Below are 22,115 nucleotides of genomic sequence, written 5' to 3'. Positions count from 1 at the left end.
GCTTGGGACATGAAGGGGCGCGGGGCGGGGCTGTGCATGGGGCGGGGCTCGGGGCGGGGCGACAGGGCAATGCTGTGCTTGGGACATGAAGGGGCGCGGGGCGGGGCTGTGCGCGGGGCGGGGCTGTGCACGGGGCGGGGCTGGTACGGGGCGGGGCTTGCACGCGCCCCCCCCCAATTCACACCTGAGAACCGGAACTGGGCAAAACTCGGTGGTTTTGCCATTTTTTAAAAAGAAGGTGAATGAGAAAAAACAGGGCAGAGAAGTAAAGGGGAAAGGAGGCCGGAGGGTGGGGGAGGCGGAGACGGGGAAGGAGGGAGGCCGGGGCCGGGGAGGCCGGAGGCGCTTGGACCGGCCTGGGACAGTCTCCGTGTGAGCAGAGCACCCGTGCACAGTCTGATTGTTCCAGCAGCGATCAGCCGCCTGGTCCTGCACCCCAGTCAGGTGATGCCGCTCACTGACCCCGGGAGGCCGGGGTCGTGTCATGTCCACCTGCCACCCGACTCCCTGACTGTCAGTACCCACCGGTACTAAACCAGACTAAAAAGGCCCTGAGCAGTGCTGTGTGCAGACCCCTGCACGTCATCACGTGACCCTGAGCAGTGCTGTGTGCAGACCCCTGCACGTCATCACGTGACCCTGAGCAGTGCTGTGTGCAGACCCCTGCACGTCATCACGTGACCCTGAGCAGTGCTGTGTGCAGACCCCTGCACGTCATCACGTGACCCTGAGCAGTGCTGTGTGCAGACCCCTGCACGTCATCACGTGACCCTGAGCAGTGCTGTGTGCAGACCCCTGCACGTCCCTCACCATGGCCTTGGAACAGTCACAGGTGCAGCCTCTAGGCATGGCATCACAGCCCCTGGAAGACCCCGACATGAGGAGCATGCTGATTGGCCCCCAGAGGTGGGCACTGGATCGGGCATCCAGTCGGAGGGCTCAGCCGTGGGGCACTTGCGTGGGCTGTGTGGAGCGTCTGGTTGGGTCTGTGGTCTTCATGGGCACGGCTCTCCGCTTTCTCCTAGACACCTTACTAAACCCTGTACAAGGCACCCCAGGTCTATCGGAGCTCAACTAATCTTTTCCTTCCATAGTTCTTCCTGTGTCTGTGGCTTCATTCTTCCAGACAGAGACAAAAGACCTAGTCTGAGCATTCGCATTCTCTAGTATCATTGGGTAATGAACCCTGCCTTTTGCAGCAGTGGACTTGTAACTCATCCCAAATTGGAGGGCTTGGGAATCGGGCTGCTGGCCGGGAGGGGGGCGGGGGGGGTGCAGAGATATGGGCTGGAGCCGGGATGAGAGGAAGCGGAGCCCAAGCCCGTCAGGACAGTGCACAATAGCAGAGAGATAAGCGATCACTGCTCACTACGTCAGCGCGTCGCCGGGAGACGCAGGTAGGGGCCCGTGGCCAGCCCCTCTGCAGCCCTGGGCTGTGCACTACAGTCTCAGCCTGCTCTCGCCTTGCACACCTTCCTGTGCGTGGGGCTCACCGCCTGCAGAGGTGGAGCCTGGGATGCATCCGCACGGCCTGCCCATCTGTCCACTCCCGGGGCAGCAGCCCCCTTCTTCCCACAGCCCCCAGGACGAGCACCTTCCCCCCAAAGCCCACACAGGTGGCCAGCTGACGTCCTCACTTCCTGTGGCTTGGGAAACATGGACCTAGCACTAACCCAGAGCGGCCGCTGTCTGGCTGAGTGGCCTGGCGAGGGACGGAGTGGGCTGGTCCTGTCGCCTTCACACTCTGGCCCTTTTGGTGCCGCTGCCTCAGTTTCCTCACCTGCACTCCAACCTGGGCATAGCCCCTGAGTCATCGCGAGAAGAAGATCATGAGGGGACACAGGAGGGGTCGTTCACAACTCCCACGGATGGACATCATGCACATTTATTAACGGGTGTCCAGTGGTGACGGGATTAAAGCCACATGACTTTGCGCACGATAAAGGAGAGGTGAGAAGCGGCTCTTTATTGAAAGAAGCCCTCACTGTCGTTGTTGTCTTCAGTCGGGCGCTTGCTGGGTGGAGCTACTGTGTCTTGTTACCCAGGCCCGGGGAGGGGGCGCGCAGGTGCCAGGCTGGACCCTGCTCAGTCCTCCCGGTAGGGAACATTGAAACCCAGGGTGCTCCCCAGGGGGAAGTGGGCAAAGAAGGTGCGGGCCAAGCCCTCCAGCTGCGGGTAGGCACCCACGGTCTGAAAGTACTGCACGTAGTTCCAGAAGTCAGAGGTGGAGAAAGGCCAGTACGGCATGGCCGGGGGCTGTGCGTAGGGATCTGAAAGACACAAGATGCCTCAGGGGCCTCCCCACTCAGCTCCCCCACAGAACACCCCCGTGGAGTCGGGCAGGAAGAAGGTGGCGCTGGGCAGCACTGTGGTGCAGAGCCTGGGATATCCTGAGTGTCTCTGCCCGCCCGGGCAGTGAGATGGAGGAGAGGGAGGGGGAAGGGAGGAGGGGGAGGAGGAGGGGGGAAGAGGAGGAGAAGGAAGAGGAAGAGGAGGAGGAAGAGGGGGGAGGAGGAGAAGGAGGAGGAGGAATGGAAGGAGAGGAGCCCTGCCTGACTCAGAGGCCACGGTGCTGAGCAGAGGCAGGTGTGTGGGAGGGGAGTCTGGGCAGCGTCCTGATGGGGTTTCAGAGAGCAAAGAACGCCTGGATAATTCTGAGGCTGTGCTGAAGGCTTGTGGGTAGACCCCAGGGTTTGAGCCCAGGTCTGGGCAGGAGCTAGCCAAAATGAGGTTCAGCCACCTGACACGGGAAGCAGGGCTCAGGGCTGACCCGCCCTGGCGTGCGAGGCCCCCAGCCCGGCCACATGGATTCCTCCCACTGGTAGGGGACGCTTGTCCTCTGGTCTCAGCAGAACCCAGACTCCCATAACTGAAGCACACAGACTCCACCCTCACAACCTGCACTGATCGATCAATTGATTGCCTACCTGCTGTCTCCTGCACAGGCTTGGCCCCTGCAGAGGAAGAACACAGCCATTACCCCGGGAAGGCCCCCCGCAGGACGGGATGGGCAGTGAGGCACCGGGACGCTGTTGGGAGCCTCCCTCTGAGTCCTGTCCTCTTACCTGTGAGCGCGGCCAGCAGGAAGCAGAGGGCCAGGCCCCGCCCCACCCAGGCCCGCATCGTCCCCAGACACAGACCAGGGATGCACTCAGAACACCTGTAGCAGGAGAAACACAGAAGATAAGCGCCCCCTTCTCCACCAGCACCGGGAACATGAGACCCCTCTCTCCACCAGGACCCAGCTGCTTCTGCAGCCCCTCTGGGCACCCTTGGGGGCACTCGCGTTCAGTTAAAACCATTGCTCTGAGCTGAGTTCTGAGTGAGCTGCCCATGTTGGTTGAGTGCACTTCACGTTGACCTGAAATGGTGCCCGCGCCCAGCCCCACGCCAGCCCATCCACCAAGGCTGGGCCTGCTGTCCGCACGGTACCTTGCTGTGTCCACCGCCTCGGCCGTGCCGCCTGTGCGCTCACCACCAGCTCCGTCTCCTCTTTATACGAGCGCCAGGGACAAGGAAGGAAATGCCACCAGCTTGAACCGTCAACCTGAATATTTCATCGGCAGCCAGAGGACTGTGGGCCTCTGTCCTTGCGGGCTGGCAGGCGCAGACTTGTGAGCATCTGGTCCAGAGATCAAACCGAGAGAAAAACATCTCTCTGTGGGCCATTTTTTAATTTTTCAGGATGGAATTCAGCATCTGTTCTTGAAACAGACCCAGTTTCCCCGGCACAAGGGAGGCGTTCTGACTTGGGGCCAGCTGAGAGGCCCAGTCCCGTGAGGAGGGACCCGCGACCTGAGAGCAGACCCAGCAGGACAGGCCGGCAGGTGGCCCCAGTCAGAGCCCACACCAGGACCCCTGTGAGCTAAAGCACAGGCAGGAAGCCGGAGTAGTCCAGTGTGCACAAGGCCCCACGCCTCTCATTGGAAAGGGGTGGTCCAGCCCTGGGGCAGCAGCAGTCAGCTACGAGGGCCTTTGTATCCGGCATCAGATCATACCACAACTGCGCTGCCCACGACAACGCGTATGCCCACCTGTCTTTCTGGGCAAATGCAGCCCCAGGGGCCTGCCCAGGGGCCTCCTCCCAGCTGAGCCTACCCGAGCCCAGAACGGGCCTGCTGTCCTCCTCACGCCCCCAGGCCTCTCCAAGGACGCAGGGAGCCTCCTCACCCATCTGTTCTGGGGTTCTGTGGCTCAAGGTCCCCAGCTTTCTAACTGCCATTGTGCGCCCCCCCCCAAATGACTAACAGTACATTCTCTCCCAAAAAATGAGCCGGGTGCCAGGGACTCATACCTGTTATCCTACTCAGGAGGCGAAGATCCGGGGTCGCAGTCCAAAGTCAGCCTGGGCAAGCAACTCCAGGAGACTCTTAAATTAAGCACCAAAAGAGCCAGAAGTGAGGTTGTGGCTGAAGTGGTAGAACATGAGTCTTGAGCACAAAAGCTCAAGGGAGGTGCCCAAGCTCTGAGTTCAAGTCCCAAGACTGGTACCTGCCCTCCCCCCCCTCCCCCCAAGAAAAAAAGCCCTAAGTAGCCAAAGAGACCTGGACAGATCACACAATCGGTTTGTGTCATGATGTTGTCACCCAGCAGGTTCTGTTGTCAGAAACCCGGATCCCAAGGCTACAGGAAGTGTGCATGGGGGCTTCCGGCCCACCCCAAGGCCCTGATTCACCGGGAGGGTGCCCGGGACTCCGCTCAGTTGTGCTCATAGCTACTGTTCATACAGATCAGAACTCAGGGGAATCACAAAGGAAAGGGCCGGGCCCAGCCCAGAGGGAACACAGCTCAAAGGCTGTCAGCCCAGGCCTCCAAGGGGCCTCCAGAGGGCGCTGGCTCCTGTCCACCCCCTGCTGACCACGTGTCTGGGCGGAGAGGATGCGGAGAGACAGCTGCAATGCTAGAAATACATGACAGAGGATGACAGCTGCGATGGCTTTAGGAACATTTTGCCAACAAAGGGTTCTATATAAATAGGCGCGTCGCAGGGCAGTGAGCAGGGCGGCCCGAGGTGGAATGGTGGCCGTGGGCATGCTTTCCCTCCTTCTGGGTGTATGCGTTTTCTTTCTAACTTCCATGTGTGTAAGAAAAGGAGCCTTGCCCACACCTCCAGCTCTGTTTCTCATCACTCTGGCCTCCGTGTGGGTGTGGGATCCACTGTCCCGTCCTGCACCCCATGCCCACAGCACAGTCCTGAGGCTGGAGGCCAGTGGGCGGGGCCTTCCCCGGCCCCCACCTCGGGGGCTCTCTTCTCCCGATGCCTGTTTTCGGCAGTCCCCTGAGAACACCCTTGAAGCGGGGCTGCACGCGGTGGTGTGGGGCGTCCCAGAGCAGGGTCTCCGGTCTGTAACAGGAGCCAGCGACCAAGTTCCAACTCAAAGCCGGCTGGGGCTCCCAGAGGACCTGGGAAGATCCCTGCGGGCTCCTCCCCATCAGAGCTGGGATTCCAGGCCTGGGCAGCTGGGGGCGGTGGAGAGGCACAGACCAGACTCTGCGTTTATAACGTGTTTCCAGGTGAACGAAGCTGAGTCGGGAGGGAATGTGTGTGCATTTCTAGCGCAGATGTGTTCTGGGCCTCTCTGGGATCCTTTACATAACCGGGGGACCTGGTTCTAAGATCATGGGCCTGGGTGCACCAGTGCTGTAAGGCCGGAGCCCTGAGAGGGCTCTGAGGGCCGGGCCTCCAGCCCAGCGTCCCTGCCGGGGCCTCACCAAGGCCTCTAAAGGCCTCAGCTCCAGGCATGAGAAACGCGTGGTCTTGCCAGACCGGGTGGCACTCACACAGCAGTGCTGGCAGGGAAGTCTCTGGCGCCCCCTGCCAGTCGACCTGGAATGCTGGGTTTGACTGTGGTCGTCCCCAAGTCCCCAGGCCTGTGCCCCACCCCGCTCTGTTCTCCGGGAGAGTGCATCCCGGACACCCAGCACCCATGGGCTGTCCCTACACAGGCACTCATGCGTGCTCATGCTCAAAGCCCCGAGGCCACGGGACCTCCTGTGTTCTCCCCCTCCTCTGGCCGCCTGGCTTCCCTATGCTGGAATCGAGGCTGGACGTTCCTCCCTGGGCCCCCAGCTTTGATGAGGACTGCTGCCAGGGTCTCTCCTGCCCGGGAATGAGGCTCGTGCCCCCACCCCAGCCCCTCCCAGCCAGCATCTCCTCCTCCTTCGGGCTCCCTGAATCTCCCGCTCGTCACTCTGCTTCCTCCTGCCTGCCTGGGAACCTGGCAGCGGCAGCGTGCCTGAATGTCCAGCTCCTGGCTTGATTGGCAGAGCCGAGAAGGCTGCTGACTGGACACACAGTCGGTCGAAGAAGTGGGCTGTGCGTATCATCCAACTGCGCGGCGTGGGGCCTAGGGGCCCCGCAGCGGGCCACTCTGCTCTCCCTGCACGCCACAGGCCTGCTCCCACTCCCCCCCCCCCCCCCGCCAGCCACCATGCTCCACTCCCTCCTCACTCTCTAGACACAGCTTCTGCAAAGGTGACTCCACCAAGAGAAGGGGCTTCTCAGGGAGAAGCTCTGAAACAGGGGTTCTCGCAAAGGGGGCTTCTAATGCTGCCGTGTCTGTTTCCAACTCCCAGATTCTCTTGTACTGACTATTTTAATGGAAGCCTGCCGGCAAATATCAGGAAAGATAAGGGACATTGGATAAAAGCTGAGCCGACTTTTGGAAAGGCTCCCAGGAGAGATCACTGCCACGGATGCAGTATCTGGTCTGCATAACGCTGCCGGTGGGCTCCAGGGGGTGCTGTGCCCATAGGAGCCTACACCTGGGCTGCTAGGCCTCAGTGCCCTGGTCACAGGCCGGCTGCTTTCAGATCTGAGCTAAGATACTTATGTGGAGAATGGCCCCATGACGCCCACACTGGCACCCTGCATCCCTGGCACCCCAGCCCCAAGTGTTTTCTGGGAACATTCTCTGAGATGCCTGGCCCTGAACCGTGATGAGACAGAAATGGGGTTCAATTCACAGGCCAGGCAGCCAGGGGTGGCCTGGCCTTACTGGGTGGGAGGAAAGAGACAAAGAGATCTGGGGGGAGGGGTGTCAAGTGATGGACGGTCTAGAACACAAGGGGGGTGTGTCAAGTGATGGACGGTCTAGAACACGAGGGGGGGTGTCAAGTGATGGAAGGTCTAGAACACGGCACTCGCCTCCATCCTCCTCCTCCCAAGGTATCCAGAACCTTCTCAGGCCACGCGTGGGCACTGTGATCAGCGAGTCCCATGTGCGTGGGGTGTGCAGTGTGGAGTGATGTGGATAGCTGAGTCCCAGGGACTCAGCCCGGTGATCAGGAACGTGAGAAAACCTCGACTCTCCCCGGCCAGGAGCACACAGGAGGAAGCCTAACCCAGCCTTTCTGTGGGCTCCTTTAAACCCAAAAGCATGTGCATAGGTGTGTGTCCGTGTGTGAGCATTCATGCATGTCTGTGTGACTGTGTGTGTGTGTGAGGATGTATGCATGCCTGTCTGTCCGTGTGTGTGCATGAGTTTATGAGCATGCATGCATGCCTGTGTGTCCATGTATGTGTGAGTGAGCATGTTTGCATGCCTGTGTGTCATGTGTGTGTGTGAGTATATGTGAGCATGCCTGTGTGTCCATGTGTGTGTGTGTGAGCATGTTTGCATACCTGTGTGTCCGTGTGTGAGTGTGTGAGCATGCATGCATGCCTATGTGTGAATATGCAAGCATGCGTGCATGCCTGCGTGTCCATGTGTGTGTGAGCATGCATGCATGCCTATGTGTCCATGTGTGTGAGAGAATGTGTGAGCATGCATGCATGCCTGTGTGTCCATGTGTGTGTGAGTATGCGAGCATGCATGCATGCCTGTGTGTCCATGTGTATGAGTGTGAGCATGTTTGCATGCCTGCGTGTCCATGTGTGTGTGAGCATGCATGCATGCCTGTGTGTCCATGTGTGCGAGAGTGTGTGAGCATGTTTGCATGCCTGTGTGTCCATGTGTGTGAGTATATGTGAGCATGAATGCATGCCTGTGTGTCCATGTGTGTGTGAGTATATGTGAGCATGCATGCATGCCTGTGTGTCCATGTGTGTGAGTGTGTGAGCATGCATGCATGTCTGTGTGTCCATGTGTGTGTGAGTGTGTGAGCATGTATGCATGCCTGTGTGTCCGTGTGTGTGCATGAGTATGTGAGCATATATGCATGCCTGCGTATCTGTGTGTGAGAGAGTGTGTGAGCATGCATGCATGCCTGTGTGTCTGTGTGTGCATGAGTGTGTATGTTTGCATGCCTGTGTGTCATGTATGTGTGAGTGTTTGAGCATGTTTGCATGCCTGTGTATCCATGTGTGTGAGCATGCATGAATGCCTGTGTGTCCATGTGTGTGAGCATGCATGCATGCTTGTGTATGCATGTGTGTGAGCATGCATGCATGCCTGTGTATCCATGTGAGTGTGTGAGCATGTATGCATGCCTGTGTGTCTCTGTGTGTATAAGTGTGTATGTGCACGTGTATGCATGTATGTGTGTGTTTTGGTCAGGCTGGTCAGTGCCTGGGTTCCCTTGAATCTCTGCAGGTGGGCTATGGAGCCAGGACTGGCTGGAAGGGTCGTGGGAAGCAGCAAGACCCTGGGGTGGGTATGGTGGGTGAGAGGTGTTATGCTCAGAGCTCCACCAGAGCTGGGCAAAGCTGGGCTGGTCCTGCTGTCTGCCCGTAGGACAGCAGCGATTGGTCCATGGGGCAATGGTGAGTCAGGGTCTCGAGTGTACAGCTGGACTCTCCCGTGTATGGCCCCTGCCTGCATCACAGCATGGACCTGGCACCGCCCAGTTATCTCCTGGGAGAAGGACTTCTTTGAAGGAGAAGGTCATACGGGTGCAGACACGTCCGCGGTGGGGTGGTCTGTGAGAGGACACTGGGCTGAGCACACACCGCCCCTCCTCCCTCCTCCCTCTCCGGGGCCAGGGCCAGGCCCTCCTTGCCAAGGCCTTCCCAGGTTGAGATGCTCGGGTTCTGAGACGGAGTTCAGAACGGGGATCCAGGCACATTAACCAGAAGAGGGCAGCACTGGGCAGGCTCTGCGTGCGGCCCTCTGTGTGCCCACTGGGTGTGGGGCCATGTCTGCGGCAGGACGGGAGTGGAGTGGTTGGACTGAGTGGCTGCCTTGTGCACTGGGGCAGAGGAAGGGTGGAGGACAAATCCCGGCCTGGGACCCCTGGTGACGGGGGTGGCAGAGCAGTGCCCACCTTGGGCCCAGGGCCATCGGGGATGCCAACAGAACATCCTCCCGAGGTTGGGAGTGGGGCCTGGCCAGCTGCAGACCCCAGAGGATGGACGGGGATCTCTAGGCCTGAACCTCAACTGTGCCAGGCGGGGGAGGGCGTGGGCTGGACCCGTGGCTTTTGCAGGCTTATTCCGGGAGCTAGAGCCAGCCATCAGCTCCCCACAGACCCCGTGCTCCTCCCCCTCCAGTTTTTGGCTCTCCTGTCCTAGATGCAGTGGAAAGAGGGAGATGAAAGAGCAGGTCTCCTGGCTCACTTCTGGCTGGCTGTCCTAGATTCCAGAGCTGTTGATTCATCCAAGAAGCAGGCATTAAGAGCCCAGAGCCCATGGCGTGAGAAATCAGGAGACTCATGCTGGGCCCGGGCCTAGCTAAGCCAAGAACCGCATCTCCAAATTAAAGGCTGGAGGGGCCTTTGAAGCATGTGCTAAATCGGTCTCAGCGGACGGCAGGAGGCTGCCTTCAAAGCCGAGCCCATCTCCGGGTCTGCTCCCAGGAGGGGGGTCAGCCACCGGCCCGTGAGCCGGCCAAGCCATGTGTGCATACTGCACACAGAGACGTCTTTTTAAAGTGAGAGAAAGGAAGTCCACCTGTCCTCCCATCCCTCCGCATGCCCGCTCTGAGCTCACCACAGTGCTGTGGCCTGGCTGGACCGTCTCCTCATGGGTCCTTCCAGGCTTCAGAGATCCGCTCAGCTGCCTACACAGGCTCAGGCCCAGGCCACAGGCCACAGGCTGGCCAGGGCAGCGTTTTCCCACAGATACAGTGATACACTGATATGTTCCTGGCAATACCTTCTGGACTCTGCCAGGTCAATGTATTAGCTTCTCTCCTTTTCTCCAGCACTGGTGATAGATTCATACAGGTTCCAGCCGCTGGGCACCGTGGATCTGTGGCGGGAGGGGGGCCTCAGAGGAGGGGGCTGTTCTCTGCTCAGCAGTTGAGCAGCATCTCTGATCTCTGGCCTTCCCTCAGGGACGTCCTCACAGCTCCCCCCCTCCTGCCCCCCTCCGCACCTCCGGTAGTGTGTGGTCCTCTCAGTCTGCACGCCTGGGACGCCTCCAAGGTCTGGAGGTGCATCATGAGCTTGATCGGGGTGGGGGGGGAGGCCCACCACGGCCCTGACACGGAAGCCTCTCATCCTGTGGGACTCGCACCAGAACCTGCTCGGAACGCTCGGAAAGCCCCGCAGTGCCTCACAGTCACAGGGTTTGGTGAAGAAGTCTCACCACACCTTAGCATTGTAAGGAAAACCAGCTGAGCGGGCTCTGCCGCTCCCCACCAAGTCCTGCACGGGCGGGCAGCGGGCACCCGGCCACCGCACAGGCCACCGTAAGTGCGGACGGGTGGATGGGCTTGAGAGGGCTGCGATGGCTTCTGACAGAGCTAAGCCAGCAGCAGATGACCAGGATGGACCGCGCTTCCATGAGCAGGGCCGGGGTGGCCCATGCTGACCCACCACGCTGGCTGGCCACCCCCCACGCTGACCCACCACGCCGGCTGGCCACCCTCCACGCTGACCCACCACGCCGGCTGGACACCCCCCCCCGCTGACCCACCACGCCGGCTGGCCACCCCCCACGCTGACCCACCACGCCGGCTGGCCACCCCCCACATGCTGACCCACCACTCCAGTTGGCCACCATGCCAGCTGGCCACCCCCCCACATGCTGACCCACCACGCCGGCCTGGCCACCCTCCACGCTGACCCACCACGCTGGCTGGACACCCCCCATGCTGACCCACCACACCGGCTGGACACCCTCCATGCTGACCCACCATGCCGGCTGGACACCCTCCATGCTGACCCACCACACCGGCTGGACACCCTCCATGCTGACCCACCATGCCGGCTGGGCACCCTCCATGCTGACCCACCATGCCGGCTGGGCACCCTCCATGCTGACCCACCATGCTGGCTGGGTACCCTCCATGCTGACCCACCATGCCGGCTGGACACCCCCCACGCTGACCGACCACGCCGGCTGGACACCCTCCATGCTGACCGACCACGCCGGCTGGACACCCTCCATGCTGACCGACCACACCGGCTGGACACCCTCCATGCTGACCGACCACACCGGCTGGACACCCTCCATGCTGACCGACCACGCCGGCTGGCCTGGGGTGGTGACGTGTGGGGCTGGCCCCGAGGCCAACTCACATTACAAAGCTGTCTTCAGCTCCTGGTACTGGAAGTACCGGAGTGGGAGGCAGGGCTGGGGGGGGAGGGGCGGAGCGCTCTGGACAGTGTCTCCAGGGACACGGTGGTCTTCAGACGTGGTCCAGCAACGGCAGCCTGGGACCCTCAGCCAGCCTGGTTCTCTCTTGTCCTCGTCCCTTTCTCCAGGGACGGCCACAGGCCTGTGTGCAGTGCAGGGAGCTGCAGAGCCCCTGGAAGAATCCTCCTGTCCCAAGTTCAGGGAAAACGTCCAGAGGCCCTAGATCCAGCCTGGTCCTCGGAGCGGAGAGCACCAGATGGCGGATGGGTCTGCAGACTGTGCCTGAACACGGTTCTGACCCTGCCCGGCATGGTGGGAGGTGGCTGGCAGGGAGGCGGTCCCTGCTCACCGAGCCACCCAGGCACCGTGCAGGCCTCCAGGCAGGGGCTGGCCGCGGCGGCCCGAGGCAGCACCTCCGCACCTGGCTCTGAGCTTCCCGTTAGCACAAGGGCCTCCTGGTCCTTCCCTCCCCGACATGGGGAGCTCCAGGCTCCTGCCTAGAGGCGTTTCCTGCAGGATTCTAATATGGCTTCCCAAGTGGACAGCCCACCAGGGAAAATGGCCACAGGGGCAGTTTGAGGAGTGACTGGCCCTGTTATGTCCTGCAGCCCGCTGTGACAGCCTCGCCTTCACACACAGAGGCCCCAGTCTGCACACTGCTCCCTGAGCAGCTCCTCTGCATGCCCCCGCTGAGAGCTGGGGGGAGATGGGGGAGGGGGAGGAGGAAGCCGGCTGGGGGGGTGGGGAGGCGGGGCATGGGCTGGCCCCCTCCAGAACGCAGACCCCGGCGGTAACCGGGAGCTGATGCAGGGAGGCGGTCGGGGAAGCTTTGCGGAGGCTGCTGGAGGAAGTTGGGCTATGGTCACAGAGTCACTGCCCTGTACTGCCCGAAGGACGCCGGATCCTCTCAGGGAGGAGCTGGGCCCAGGAGCAGACTCTAGAGCAGCTTCCTGTGCCATGGATTCATGGCGTCCTCGGGCTACACAGACATTCTGAGGGTCTCAGCAAACTCCTTGACTCGGGTTCAGATGGCAGCGACCTATCAACCCTTCTTAGCTGACTCTGTGGCTCCTGTGGAGGAGAAACCCCGAGGTCAGGGTTCTTCTGACCGCCACACCTCAGCCTTCTGCCGCTGGCCAGCTCCAGGGCAGGCCCCACCCCGGGCCGAGCACCAGGAGCAGAGGGTCCGGTCCTGCAGGCGTGAGGGCAGCAGACAGCACAGCATGGTGACACGGGACCGGCCAGCTGGGGACAGGCCAGGCCTCCTCATTATCCAAAGATACCCACCAGTGCCCCAGACAGGATGCAGAGGAATTCAAGTGCCCTCAAAGCACGTGGTTCAGGGGCAGACCCGGCCCCCGCGGGCCTCCCCTGTCCCAGGCTACCCCAACCCAGCCACCCTTAGACAATGGTATGCAACTGCCCCCGTACTGGGCCCGCTCGGGGCAGTGGAGGAGAACGAGGCCAGGGGCACTGCTCTGCCAGGTGCCAGGAACCCCGACAAACGCTGTCAGGGCCTGGGGCCAAGGGAGGGCAGAAAGCGAGCAGTCCAAGGTGGGAGCTCTGTAAAGGACACCGGCCTGCTCTGCCGGCGGCACAGCCACTGCAGCCAGGGCTGACGGTGACCAGAGGCCAGAGATCCGTGACAAAGCCCTCAGGTACTTACCAACAAAAGGCATCCCGTCTCCCAGCATGCACTCCTGCTTCACCCCCTCACGACTCTGCGCCTCCCCAAACTGTGTCACCAGCCAGGAAAGCCAGCGGCCAGTGGGAGCCTGCTACCCAGGGGCCCCAGGTCCCCTAGGCCATTCCCAGACGCAGGAACCCAGGCCCAGGCCAGTGAGCAGGCCTGGCGGAGACCGGACAAGAGCGGCTCTCCACACAGGGTCCAGGTATCTGGCCCAGGCCAGACTTCACTGACCACAGATTTCTCAAAACAACAAGGTCAGTCTTTGTAGGAAACCAGGGCTGGGAGCTGGCTGTCCAGTTGTGCCCGATTGTCTTAACTTCCATTTGTCCCCTGGGTAACAAAGCCCACCAAACCTTGGCTTCTGGGAGGTGATGATGTGCTGTGAGTTCTCCCTCCAAGCACCTGCTGTGCGCTGGGACAGCGGCCAGCTCTTTAACTCTCCCAGCACCCCGTGCGGCAGGCACTGCTGTCCCGTGTGCAACTCCCAGAGGGACACTCTGCCTCAGGGTCCCCCCAAAACAGCCTGGCCAGCCCCTCTAGCTGTCAGGACTCCCCCAAGGAGCTGTGAGGCCGCGGCAGCAGCTCAGGGCGCACAGCCTACTGGACAGGACCCAGCTGCAGCCCAGCTGTGGCCCTCAGGCCCTGGTCTGGCCTGTCTCCCGGGCAGGTCCCCGGCAGGCCAGCAGGCTCTTGGGCGGGACTCGTGTCAGCTCCTGGGAGGTTTCTGCGTGGCTGCATGGGAGAGGGGTGGCGGGCTGGTCTCTGGCACAGCTGGGTGCAGTGGAAGCCGACCCTAACGGACTGGCCGAGTGACCGCTGGCTGGCCTGCATGCACGTGGCAGGGTTAGGGGGACAGCTTGTGGTCTGGAATGTGGACCCCCTCACGGAGAAACACCCCAGCCTCCTCCATGGGTCAGCGGGTCGCATGGGGAGCTAACCTGCCCTCTCAGGGAGTTTTACCTGCACCCAGGTAAGCACCCAGCGCCCTCGCGGCTCCTGTTTTGGAGTGAGCATCTCAGAGATACACGCCGCAGGGCCCGGGGACCACCGAGGCCCTAGCGAATGTGCGGGTGGGGACGGGGCAGAAAGCTCCCACTGCAGCTGGCGGGGGCTGGCCGGGGCTCCTGGGGCTGTAAAGTCAGAGCAAGTTCCCTCCCTCCTTCGCTCCTCCTCCTGACCAAACAGAAATGCCAGGAACTGGGTACAAACAGTAGAAGTTGTACCTGCGGTCGGCTGGGCGGTGCTCCCTGCCTCACCCCTGCCTTCCCTCTTGTGTGGCCGAGGGCCTCGGTGCCCTCACCCCCTCCTATGCTGCCAGCTCGTCTCTGGGACAGCGTCTCCAGTACGGAAGTGGGAGAGGCTCAGATTCCCGGGGAGTCCTGCTGCCTGGTTCTGCTCCTCCCAACGTCCCCTTCCCTGCCCAACCAGACCCAGCACCACCACCCACGCTCTACCTCTGCCCTCCGGCACAGCTGTGCGTGGCTCTGCGTGGCTCTGCGTGGCACAGAGCTCCGTGTGCCCGCCCTCCCCAGCTCCGCCGCTCCCAGACCCGCAGCCTGGGGCTCACAGGCCCTGCCTCGGCGCTCCTGTGGCCCTGCGGCCTGGCACGGCCAGACCTGTCCACCCTGAGCACCTTCCGGTTGATGAGGCGGGGCAGAGCATCCTGAAGATGGACAGCTCCGCCAGCCACAGGCCCTGAGCTGGCGAACTCTGGGACTCACCACGGGGCCTCGGGAGGGAACGGCAGGGAGGAGTCCCCGCACGACTCTGCCTCTGCCTGGCAGTGAGACCAGGCCCCGAAGGACACGGCCTTGTAATGCGGCTGTGGCTGAGGCTGGGCACTCAGGGGCAAGGACACATTCCCCTGGGGGATTTGATCTTGGCCAGCAGGCCGGGAGGAGGCTGCACCTCTGAGAGGTCACTCCTGGGGGTCTGCCATCCAGCGTGCTTGCTAATAGTCGTCCTTTGCTTTCAAAGTTCACTGGCCACGTAACAAATTACGTGGTGTCCCTGGAGCTGTTGGCGTGTGGAGTTTGGATGAGATGGACAGATGAAAGGCTGGAACTTAGACCGCTGTGTCCCTGCCCAGCCCTTCCTTTGTGCAGGTGGACGCCCGTCCCTCCACGGGTCCTCCACACAGGTGGACGATGACCCTCTGTGGGTCCCCCGTGCGGGTGCACCCCTGTCCTTCCACTGGTCCTGAGAGGTCATCTGCACAGGCCATCACGAGATCATTGCCTGGTGGACAGGCCAGGCAGGTGGACGCTTCACCAGGAGGCTGATCATCTTCCTTCTGCTCTGAGTGGAGGAGAAGGGGTGGTGGGGATCCTGGTTTGCTTTGGTCTCAAGTGGAAAGCGGTTAGAATGTGATTACAGGCTGCTGATTAAGTGGAGATCTGTCTGACCACTGAATTATGTCAACACGATTCAATGCACTCCGGTGTCTGTTTTTCAAGGCTAACGGGAAAGTTGTTCATAGAACTAAGTTCTATAAGCAGTTGTTAATATTTACATCGCCTGAAATGCAGTTCAAAGGCTCAAAGCCCGCCAGCAATGAGCGTTGGTTGTGGAAGCGGCTTTGTTCATGCTTCCCTGAGTCACATCACATTGAGGTATTCCCCCATGCTCCTTGTGGACTGCGAAGAGGAAATTATTCCATTGGATTGTGCATTAAATGATGAGTCCTTTTTTGTTGTTTGGCAAGAGGTGCCTGCTGGGGGCTTCGTCCTGTGCGATGCCCGCGGGCTGCGGGCTCCTCTCTGCGCAGGCTTCTGGGAGAGCACCCCACGCAGCTCCTGGGGCCAGCGGTCCCCTTCACCAGAACGGACACGTGGTAAAGCCCGCTGTCAGTGCTTGCCCGCCCCCGCTGATCAGAGCCCAGAAGACGAAAAACCGCAGCTCAGCGTGCCCAGGTCGGCTCTGCCCCACACTCAAAACCTGCTCTGAAACCAGCCGATGGAGAAAAGACCCCACAACCAAACTGTATGATTATGACACTGACAACTCATTTGCTAGAACCTGGTGTTCATTCCTAACAAAAACTCCAGTGAGCAAGGAAATACAACTTAATTAACGCATGTGCGTTGAGCGCCACAGTGCTAACAGACTTCATGGAGAAAGCCTGCACGCCAGACGCACCGATGCCCTCTGCACCAACCTCACACCGGAGACCACTCCGCAGAGAAAATCCACGCGGAGCAGCGAAGGCTCGGTGGCCACATCCTGACTTCCGTCTGTAGACAATCTTACCTGAGGACAAGCCGGCAGATAGTCACTGAAACAGACAGCTAAATCTAGCCAGACCAAGGAGGCGGGACCCTGTATGCACACTCACAGCCTCCGTCCACTGCACACTCGCAGCCTCGCTCAATGCACACTCCATCCTCTGCACACTCACAGCCTTGCTTGATTCACACTCTGTCCACTGCACACTCGCAGCCTCCGTCCACTGCACACTCGCAGCCTCCGTCCACTGCACACTCCGTCCACTGCACACTCGCAGCCTCCGTCCACTGCACACTCACAGCCTTGCTCGATTCACACTCTGTCCACTGCACACTCGCAGCCTCGCTCAATGCACACTCCATCCACTGCACACTCACAGCCTTGCTCGATTCACACTCCGTCCACTGCACACTCACAGCCTCCGTCCACTGCACACTCGCAGCCTCGCTCGATGCACACTCCATCCACTGCACACTCACAGCCTTGCTCGATTCACACTCTGTCCACTGCACACTCACAGCCTCCGTCCACTGCACACTCCATCCACTGCACACTCACAGCCTTGCTCGATGCACACTCCATCCACTGCACACTCACAGCCTTGCTCGATGCACACTCCATCCACTGCACACTCACAGCCTTGCTCGACTCACACTCTGTCCACTGCACACTCACAGCCTTGCTTGATTCACACTCCGTCCACTGCACACTCGCAGCCTCCGTCCACTGCACACTCTGTCCACTGCACACTCGCAGCCTCCGTCCACTGCACACTCACAGCCTCGCTCGATGCACACTCCATCCACTGCACACTCGCAGCCTCCGTCCACTGCACACTCGCAGCCTCGCTCAATGCACACTCCATCCACTGCACACTCACAGCCTTGCTCGTTTCACACTCCGTCCACTGCACACTCGCAGCCTCCGTCCACTGCACACTCGCAGCCTCCGTCCACTGCACACTCACAGCCTCACTCAATGCACACTCTGTCCACTGCACACTCACGTGTCCACTCACTCATTCACAGTCACTCGCTCACTTTTTTGTTCACTCAGCCACAGATTCACTCATTCACTAACTCACCCACTTGCTCTCATTCACTCGTTCCCACACAACTCATTTACACATTAACACAATCACTCACGTGTCCCCTCCTTCAGAGCAGGTTCTGAGCGTGGGGTCAGCCTGGATGTCTGGGGCAAGGCCGACCTGGGCACGCTGAGCTGCGGTTTTTCGTCTTCTGGGCTCTGATCAGCGGGGGTGGGCAAGCACTGACAGCGGGCTTTACCACGTGTCCATTCTGGCGAAGGGGACCGCTGGCCCCAGGAGCTGCGTGGGGTGCTCCCTCACACTTTCAGTCGGAGAGGAGCTCTTTCTCCCGGTGAATTTGGTTAGATCCACCCGGGACCGCCTTTGGGGTCTGAGCTTCATTGGCAGAAACACTTGCAACGGCAAATTCTGTTTGTGTAATGGCAGTGTGGCCATTGGGTCCTTGTTTTTTCCGTGAGTGAGCTTTGGTTACTTTACAGAAGCTGTTCATTTCGTCTGAGGCGTCGCGTTCTCTGTGCCTGCCCCGTGTCACCTTGACTGTCTGTGCCATGTGTCACCTGTCAGCTCTGTATCCCCAGCCCGGGCCTTTGCACCTCTCACCTGTTGCCTGACAGGTCCAACCACAGATTAATCACTTTCTACTCTAAGACCTAGCTTTAGATTTCACGCACTTTTTCCATCAAGTTTTTCTCTCTTCTTTTTCTGATTTCTACCTCTATCTTTAGTCTAACCTTCTTTCTACTACATTGGGTTGTTTCCATTGTTGGTTTGAACCTTTTGTTTTTCTTTTCCTGCTAGAGCGCCGCTTTAGCCGTGCCATTTCTGTTAGGGCACACATCTTGCATTGTGCAAGTCGCTTTAGGTGTTGGCCTTGCTTCGTGGTCCCGTATGGGCTGTGCACACTCACCAGGGAAGAGCACTCCCCTGTGACTGCGGGGTGCAGAGTCCTTCACATGGAGTCAATGGGAGTGTTTTGATAGCAGCATTCAAGATGTCTATGTCTTTCTGACTTTTGCTTACTGATTTTTTTAAACTACTGAGAGGAGAGTACTGAAACGCATGTCCACGCGTCCATGTTGTACATCTTTGTACACCTGCTGTCTGTCTCCATCAGAAATCGTTTTTCTTCTGCAATCGTGTCACATTTTGTGATTCTGCCAGCAGTGTCAAGGGTGCTCCTCCCTCCCTCCTCCCTTGACTGCTAGGCCGCACAAGGCAGGCGTGCGTTTTCTGTACACGTTATGCTTTTCACTGTGTTCTTCCGTAGTCCTCTTTTCTGTGGGTCCCCGGTGGTGAGATCTGCACGTGCCAATTCCCAGCTCCTGAAGATGGTGGAGGCCCCGGACGCTGGGTCGCCAGGCTCATGGGGAGCATTTCCAGCGGGGCAGCAGGGCTTGAGCAGGTGGCCGGGAAGCCGTCCACCTCTGTGTGACGAGAGAACGGGGAGAGGAGAGGTGAGGAGACAAGTTCTGAGAGATGAGACACCAGCTGTTCCGGAATGACAGCGAGCAGCCCCGGGACAGGCGGTCAGCCCCCGGACAGGCGGTCAGCCCTGCGACAGGCGGTCAGCCCCGGACAGGCGGTCAGCCCTGGGACAGGCGGTCAGCCCTGGACAGGCGGTCAGCCCCTGGACAGGCGGTCAGCCCTGGGACAGGCGGTGAGCCCCCGGACAGGCGGTCAGCCCCCGGACAGGCGGTCAGCCCCCCGGACAGGCGGTCAGCCCCGGGACAGGCGGTCAGCCCCCCGGACAGGCGGTCAGCCCCCAGACAGGCGGTCAGCCCCGGGACAGGCGGTCAGCCCTGGGACAGGCGGTCAGCCCCCGGACAGGCGGTCAGCCCCCCGGACAGGCGGTCAGCCCCGGGACAGGCGGTCAGCCCCCGGACAGGCGGTCAGCCCCCGGACAGGCGGTCAGCCCCCGGACAGGCGAGCAGCCCCGGGACAGGCGGTCAGCCCCCGGACAGGCGGTCAGCCCCCCGGACAGGCGGTCAGCCCTGGGACAGGCGGTCAGCCCTGGGACAGGCGGTCAGCCCCGGGACAGGCGGTCAGCCCCCGACAGGCGGTCAGCCCCCCGGACAGGCGGTCAGCCCCGGGACAGGCGGTCAGCCCCGGGACAGGCGGTCAGCCCTGGGACAGGCGGTCAGCCCCCGGACAGGCGGTCAGCCCTGGGACAGGCGGTCAGCCCCCGGACAGGCGGTCAGCCCCCCGGACAGGCGGTCAGCCCCCGGACAGGCGAGCAGCCCCGGACAGGCGGTCAGCCCCCGGACAGGCGGTCAGCCCTGGGACAGGCGGTCAGCCCCCGGACAGGCGGTCAGCCCTGGGACAGGCGGTCAGCCCCCGGGACAGGTGGTCAGCCCTGGGACAGGCGGTCAGCCCTGGGACAGGCGGTCAGCCCTGCGACAGGCGGTCAGCCCCCGGGACAGGCGGTCAGCCCCCGGGACAGGTGGTCAGCCCTGGGACAGGCGGTCAGCCCTGGGACAGGCAGTCAGCCCCCGGACAGGCGGTCAGCCCTGGGACAGGTGGTCAGCCCTGGGACAGGCGGTCAGCCCCCGGACAGGCGGTCAGCCCTGGGACAGGTGGTCAGCCCTGGGACAGGCGGTCAGCCCTGGGACAGGCGGTCAGCCCCCGGACAGGCGGTCAGCCCTGGGACAGGCGGTCAGCCCCCGGACAGGCGAGCAGCCCCGGACAGGCGGTCAGCCCCCCGGACAGGCGGTCAGCCCCCGGACAGGCGGTCAGCCCCCAGACAGGCGGTCAGCCCCCGGACAGGCAGTCAGCCCTGGGAAGCCTGCATTTCAGACCAGCCTTGTCCTTTCCGCTTCTCATCCTCTCCATGAAAACCTTCCAGACGGAATGCTGAAAGGGCGGGACGCCTCTGTTCTCTCTCTGTTCCCTTGCAATGGCTCCCAGGAGAGCCCGATCCCTCGGGGAACGCATCTGCTGTGCTCTGCAGCCCACACAGCAGCCCAGGCAGGTGCGAGACGCAGAGCCCCAGATAGGACAAGCCCGGGCATCTCCTTTGCTGGGTGTCTGCTCTGACGGGGCCAGAGGTGCTGCTGTAGGAGAACACTGGAGAAGCAGCCTGGCCTGTCTCTAAGGTCTTTGGCTGCAGTTATACTGAGGGCGAGTCGGGCAGGTCACCACGACATTCCAACACTGGAGCCCCAGGCTGCTGGCCACATGGTTTCCATACTGCACAGTCCAGCCCCCAGCTGCAAGGTGTGGGCCCGGGAGGCGCACAGCAAATGCCACCTGCACCCCAGCAGGAGCCCCGGAGCACTCTCCGTCCGGGACAGGTGGGTGTCACCTTGGTGGCACAGACCCCACAATGCTGTGTCTGCACCCCAGCCCTGAATGGCCCAGGGCTGAACTGCTGACCATGTGGTGGGAAGCCCAGACAGATTTATGGGAAGTTATTTCCACCGGCGAGAACCACACAAAGAGCGAATCCATTAAATATTGACTGGAAAAACAAAACAGATTGCAGGCAGATTTACATTGATCCTCGGTTCTCTCCGAACACCCCCATGTCTCCATCATGTCCGCGAAGCCGAATGCAGCCTGCTTGGGGAGGGATCCCTGCACACTGGACCCGTGCAGCTTGCCCATTCTGCCCGGCCCCAGGTGGAATCCACCCCATGCCCTGCCCATGGGACTGTGACCTGCGGCACCTGTGCACTGCCCGTGGGACTGTGACCTGTGGCACCTGTGCATGTAAAGCAACTCCCTTCTGAAGAGTAGAACAGGGGTGGCCTGGCCACAGCGGACTGAAGGTCTGTCTTTGGTGGTGGTTGTTGGTTGGGGCTTGAACTCTGGGCCTGGGCGCTGTCCCTCAGCTCTTCAGCTCAAGGCAAGTACTCTACCACTTTGAGCTGCAGCACCACTTCTGGTTTTCAGGTGGTTGATTGGACATAAGTTTCATGGACTTTCCTGCTGGCCTCAAACCATGATCCTCAGATCCCAGCCTTCTGAGTAGCTGGGATTATAGACGTGAGCCACCGGTGCCTGGCTGGAGGTTCTATCTTGATGGTCTCCTGAAGCATTCTTGCTTCCTGCTTCTGTTTTCCCTCTCTGCAGCCCTGTCCTGCTCTCCGTTCCTTCCCCACCTCGGTAGCAGTATTGAACGAGGACTGTAGTAGTGCAGTAGCACTCTAGTAGAACTGTAGCAGCTCTGCCCCACAGCCAGGGGACACGTGAGCACCTGAGCTGGGTGATGGGGAGTGCTCAGGACCGGACTGTCCAAGAAGCTCTTAATTGACTTAGCCAGGCACCATGCCTGAGCCCAGCCCTGGCTGAGCTGCGTCAGGGCACAGCTCTGCTGTGTGAAATCCTCAGGTGACCTTGGAGGACAGGGGAGCAGCTGAGCGGTAGACCCCGGGCACCGCCATGGCTCTTTGCCAGAGCAGGGCCTAGAGGGCCACACTGGTGCCATAGAATGTTCTGGAATGTGACAGCCCTGGCCCTAGCATCCCCACACAGCCACCACCAGGGCTGAGGCCCTCACCACAGGGAGCGCAGCCCAGCCCTCCCACTCCCGCGGGATGGGACATGCAGGCTCTGGCTCCGCAGAGGCATGTGAGGTCTTGCTCTGTGTTCAAAGAGCTTAGGAGTTTGGGTGGGGGGAAGCCACAGCCCCTCTGCCTGCTTCCTCCTGCCCAGCAGCTGCCTGCCTCCCAGCCTGCCCGCCCGGCCCT

General features: G+C 61.0%; 1 protein-coding gene across 1 annotated transcript; it reads right to left on the bottom strand.

Moving 5' to 3' along the window:
* Nucleotides 1-2,085: 2,085 nt before the first annotated feature.
* Nucleotides 2,086-3,123, bottom strand: Otos (otospiralin). The gene is made up of 3 exons (XM_070007597.1): nt 3,066-3,123; nt 2,928-2,954; nt 2,086-2,270 (listed from the first exon to the last, which is right to left on the bottom strand). Exons 1-3 carry the CDS (start codon nt 3,121-3,123, stop codon nt 2,086-2,088), a joined length of 270 nt encoding a protein of 89 aa, XP_069863698.1.
* Nucleotides 3,124-22,115: the final 18,992 nt, after the last annotated feature.

This window comes from Dipodomys merriami, unplaced genomic scaffold (assembly GCF_024711535.1).
Source record: "Dipodomys merriami isolate MVZ:Mamm:240054 unplaced genomic scaffold, mDipMer1.0.p SCAF_1, whole genome shotgun sequence".
Taxonomy (NCBI): Eukaryota; Metazoa; Chordata; class Mammalia; order Rodentia; family Heteromyidae; genus Dipodomys; species Dipodomys merriami.
This window is presented reverse-complemented; position numbering and strand designations above follow the sequence as displayed.

What these genes read in the sequence shown, in the direction of transcription:
- Otos (XM_070007597.1), bottom strand. Translation starts at nt 3,123, where the DNA reads ATGCGGGCCTGGGTGGGGCGGGGCCTGGCCCTCTGCTTCCTGCTGGCC. An exon ending in CCTGCTGGCCGCGCTCACAG is followed by an intron (nt 2,955 to 3,065) that starts GTAAGAGGACAG and finishes CTTCCTCTGCAG; the next exon opens with GGGCCAAGCCTGTGCAGGAG. An exon ending in GCCTGTGCAGGAGACAGCAG is followed by an intron (nt 2,271 to 2,927) that starts GTAGGCAATCAA and finishes TGTGTCTTTCAG; the next exon opens with ATCCCTACGCACAGCCCCCG.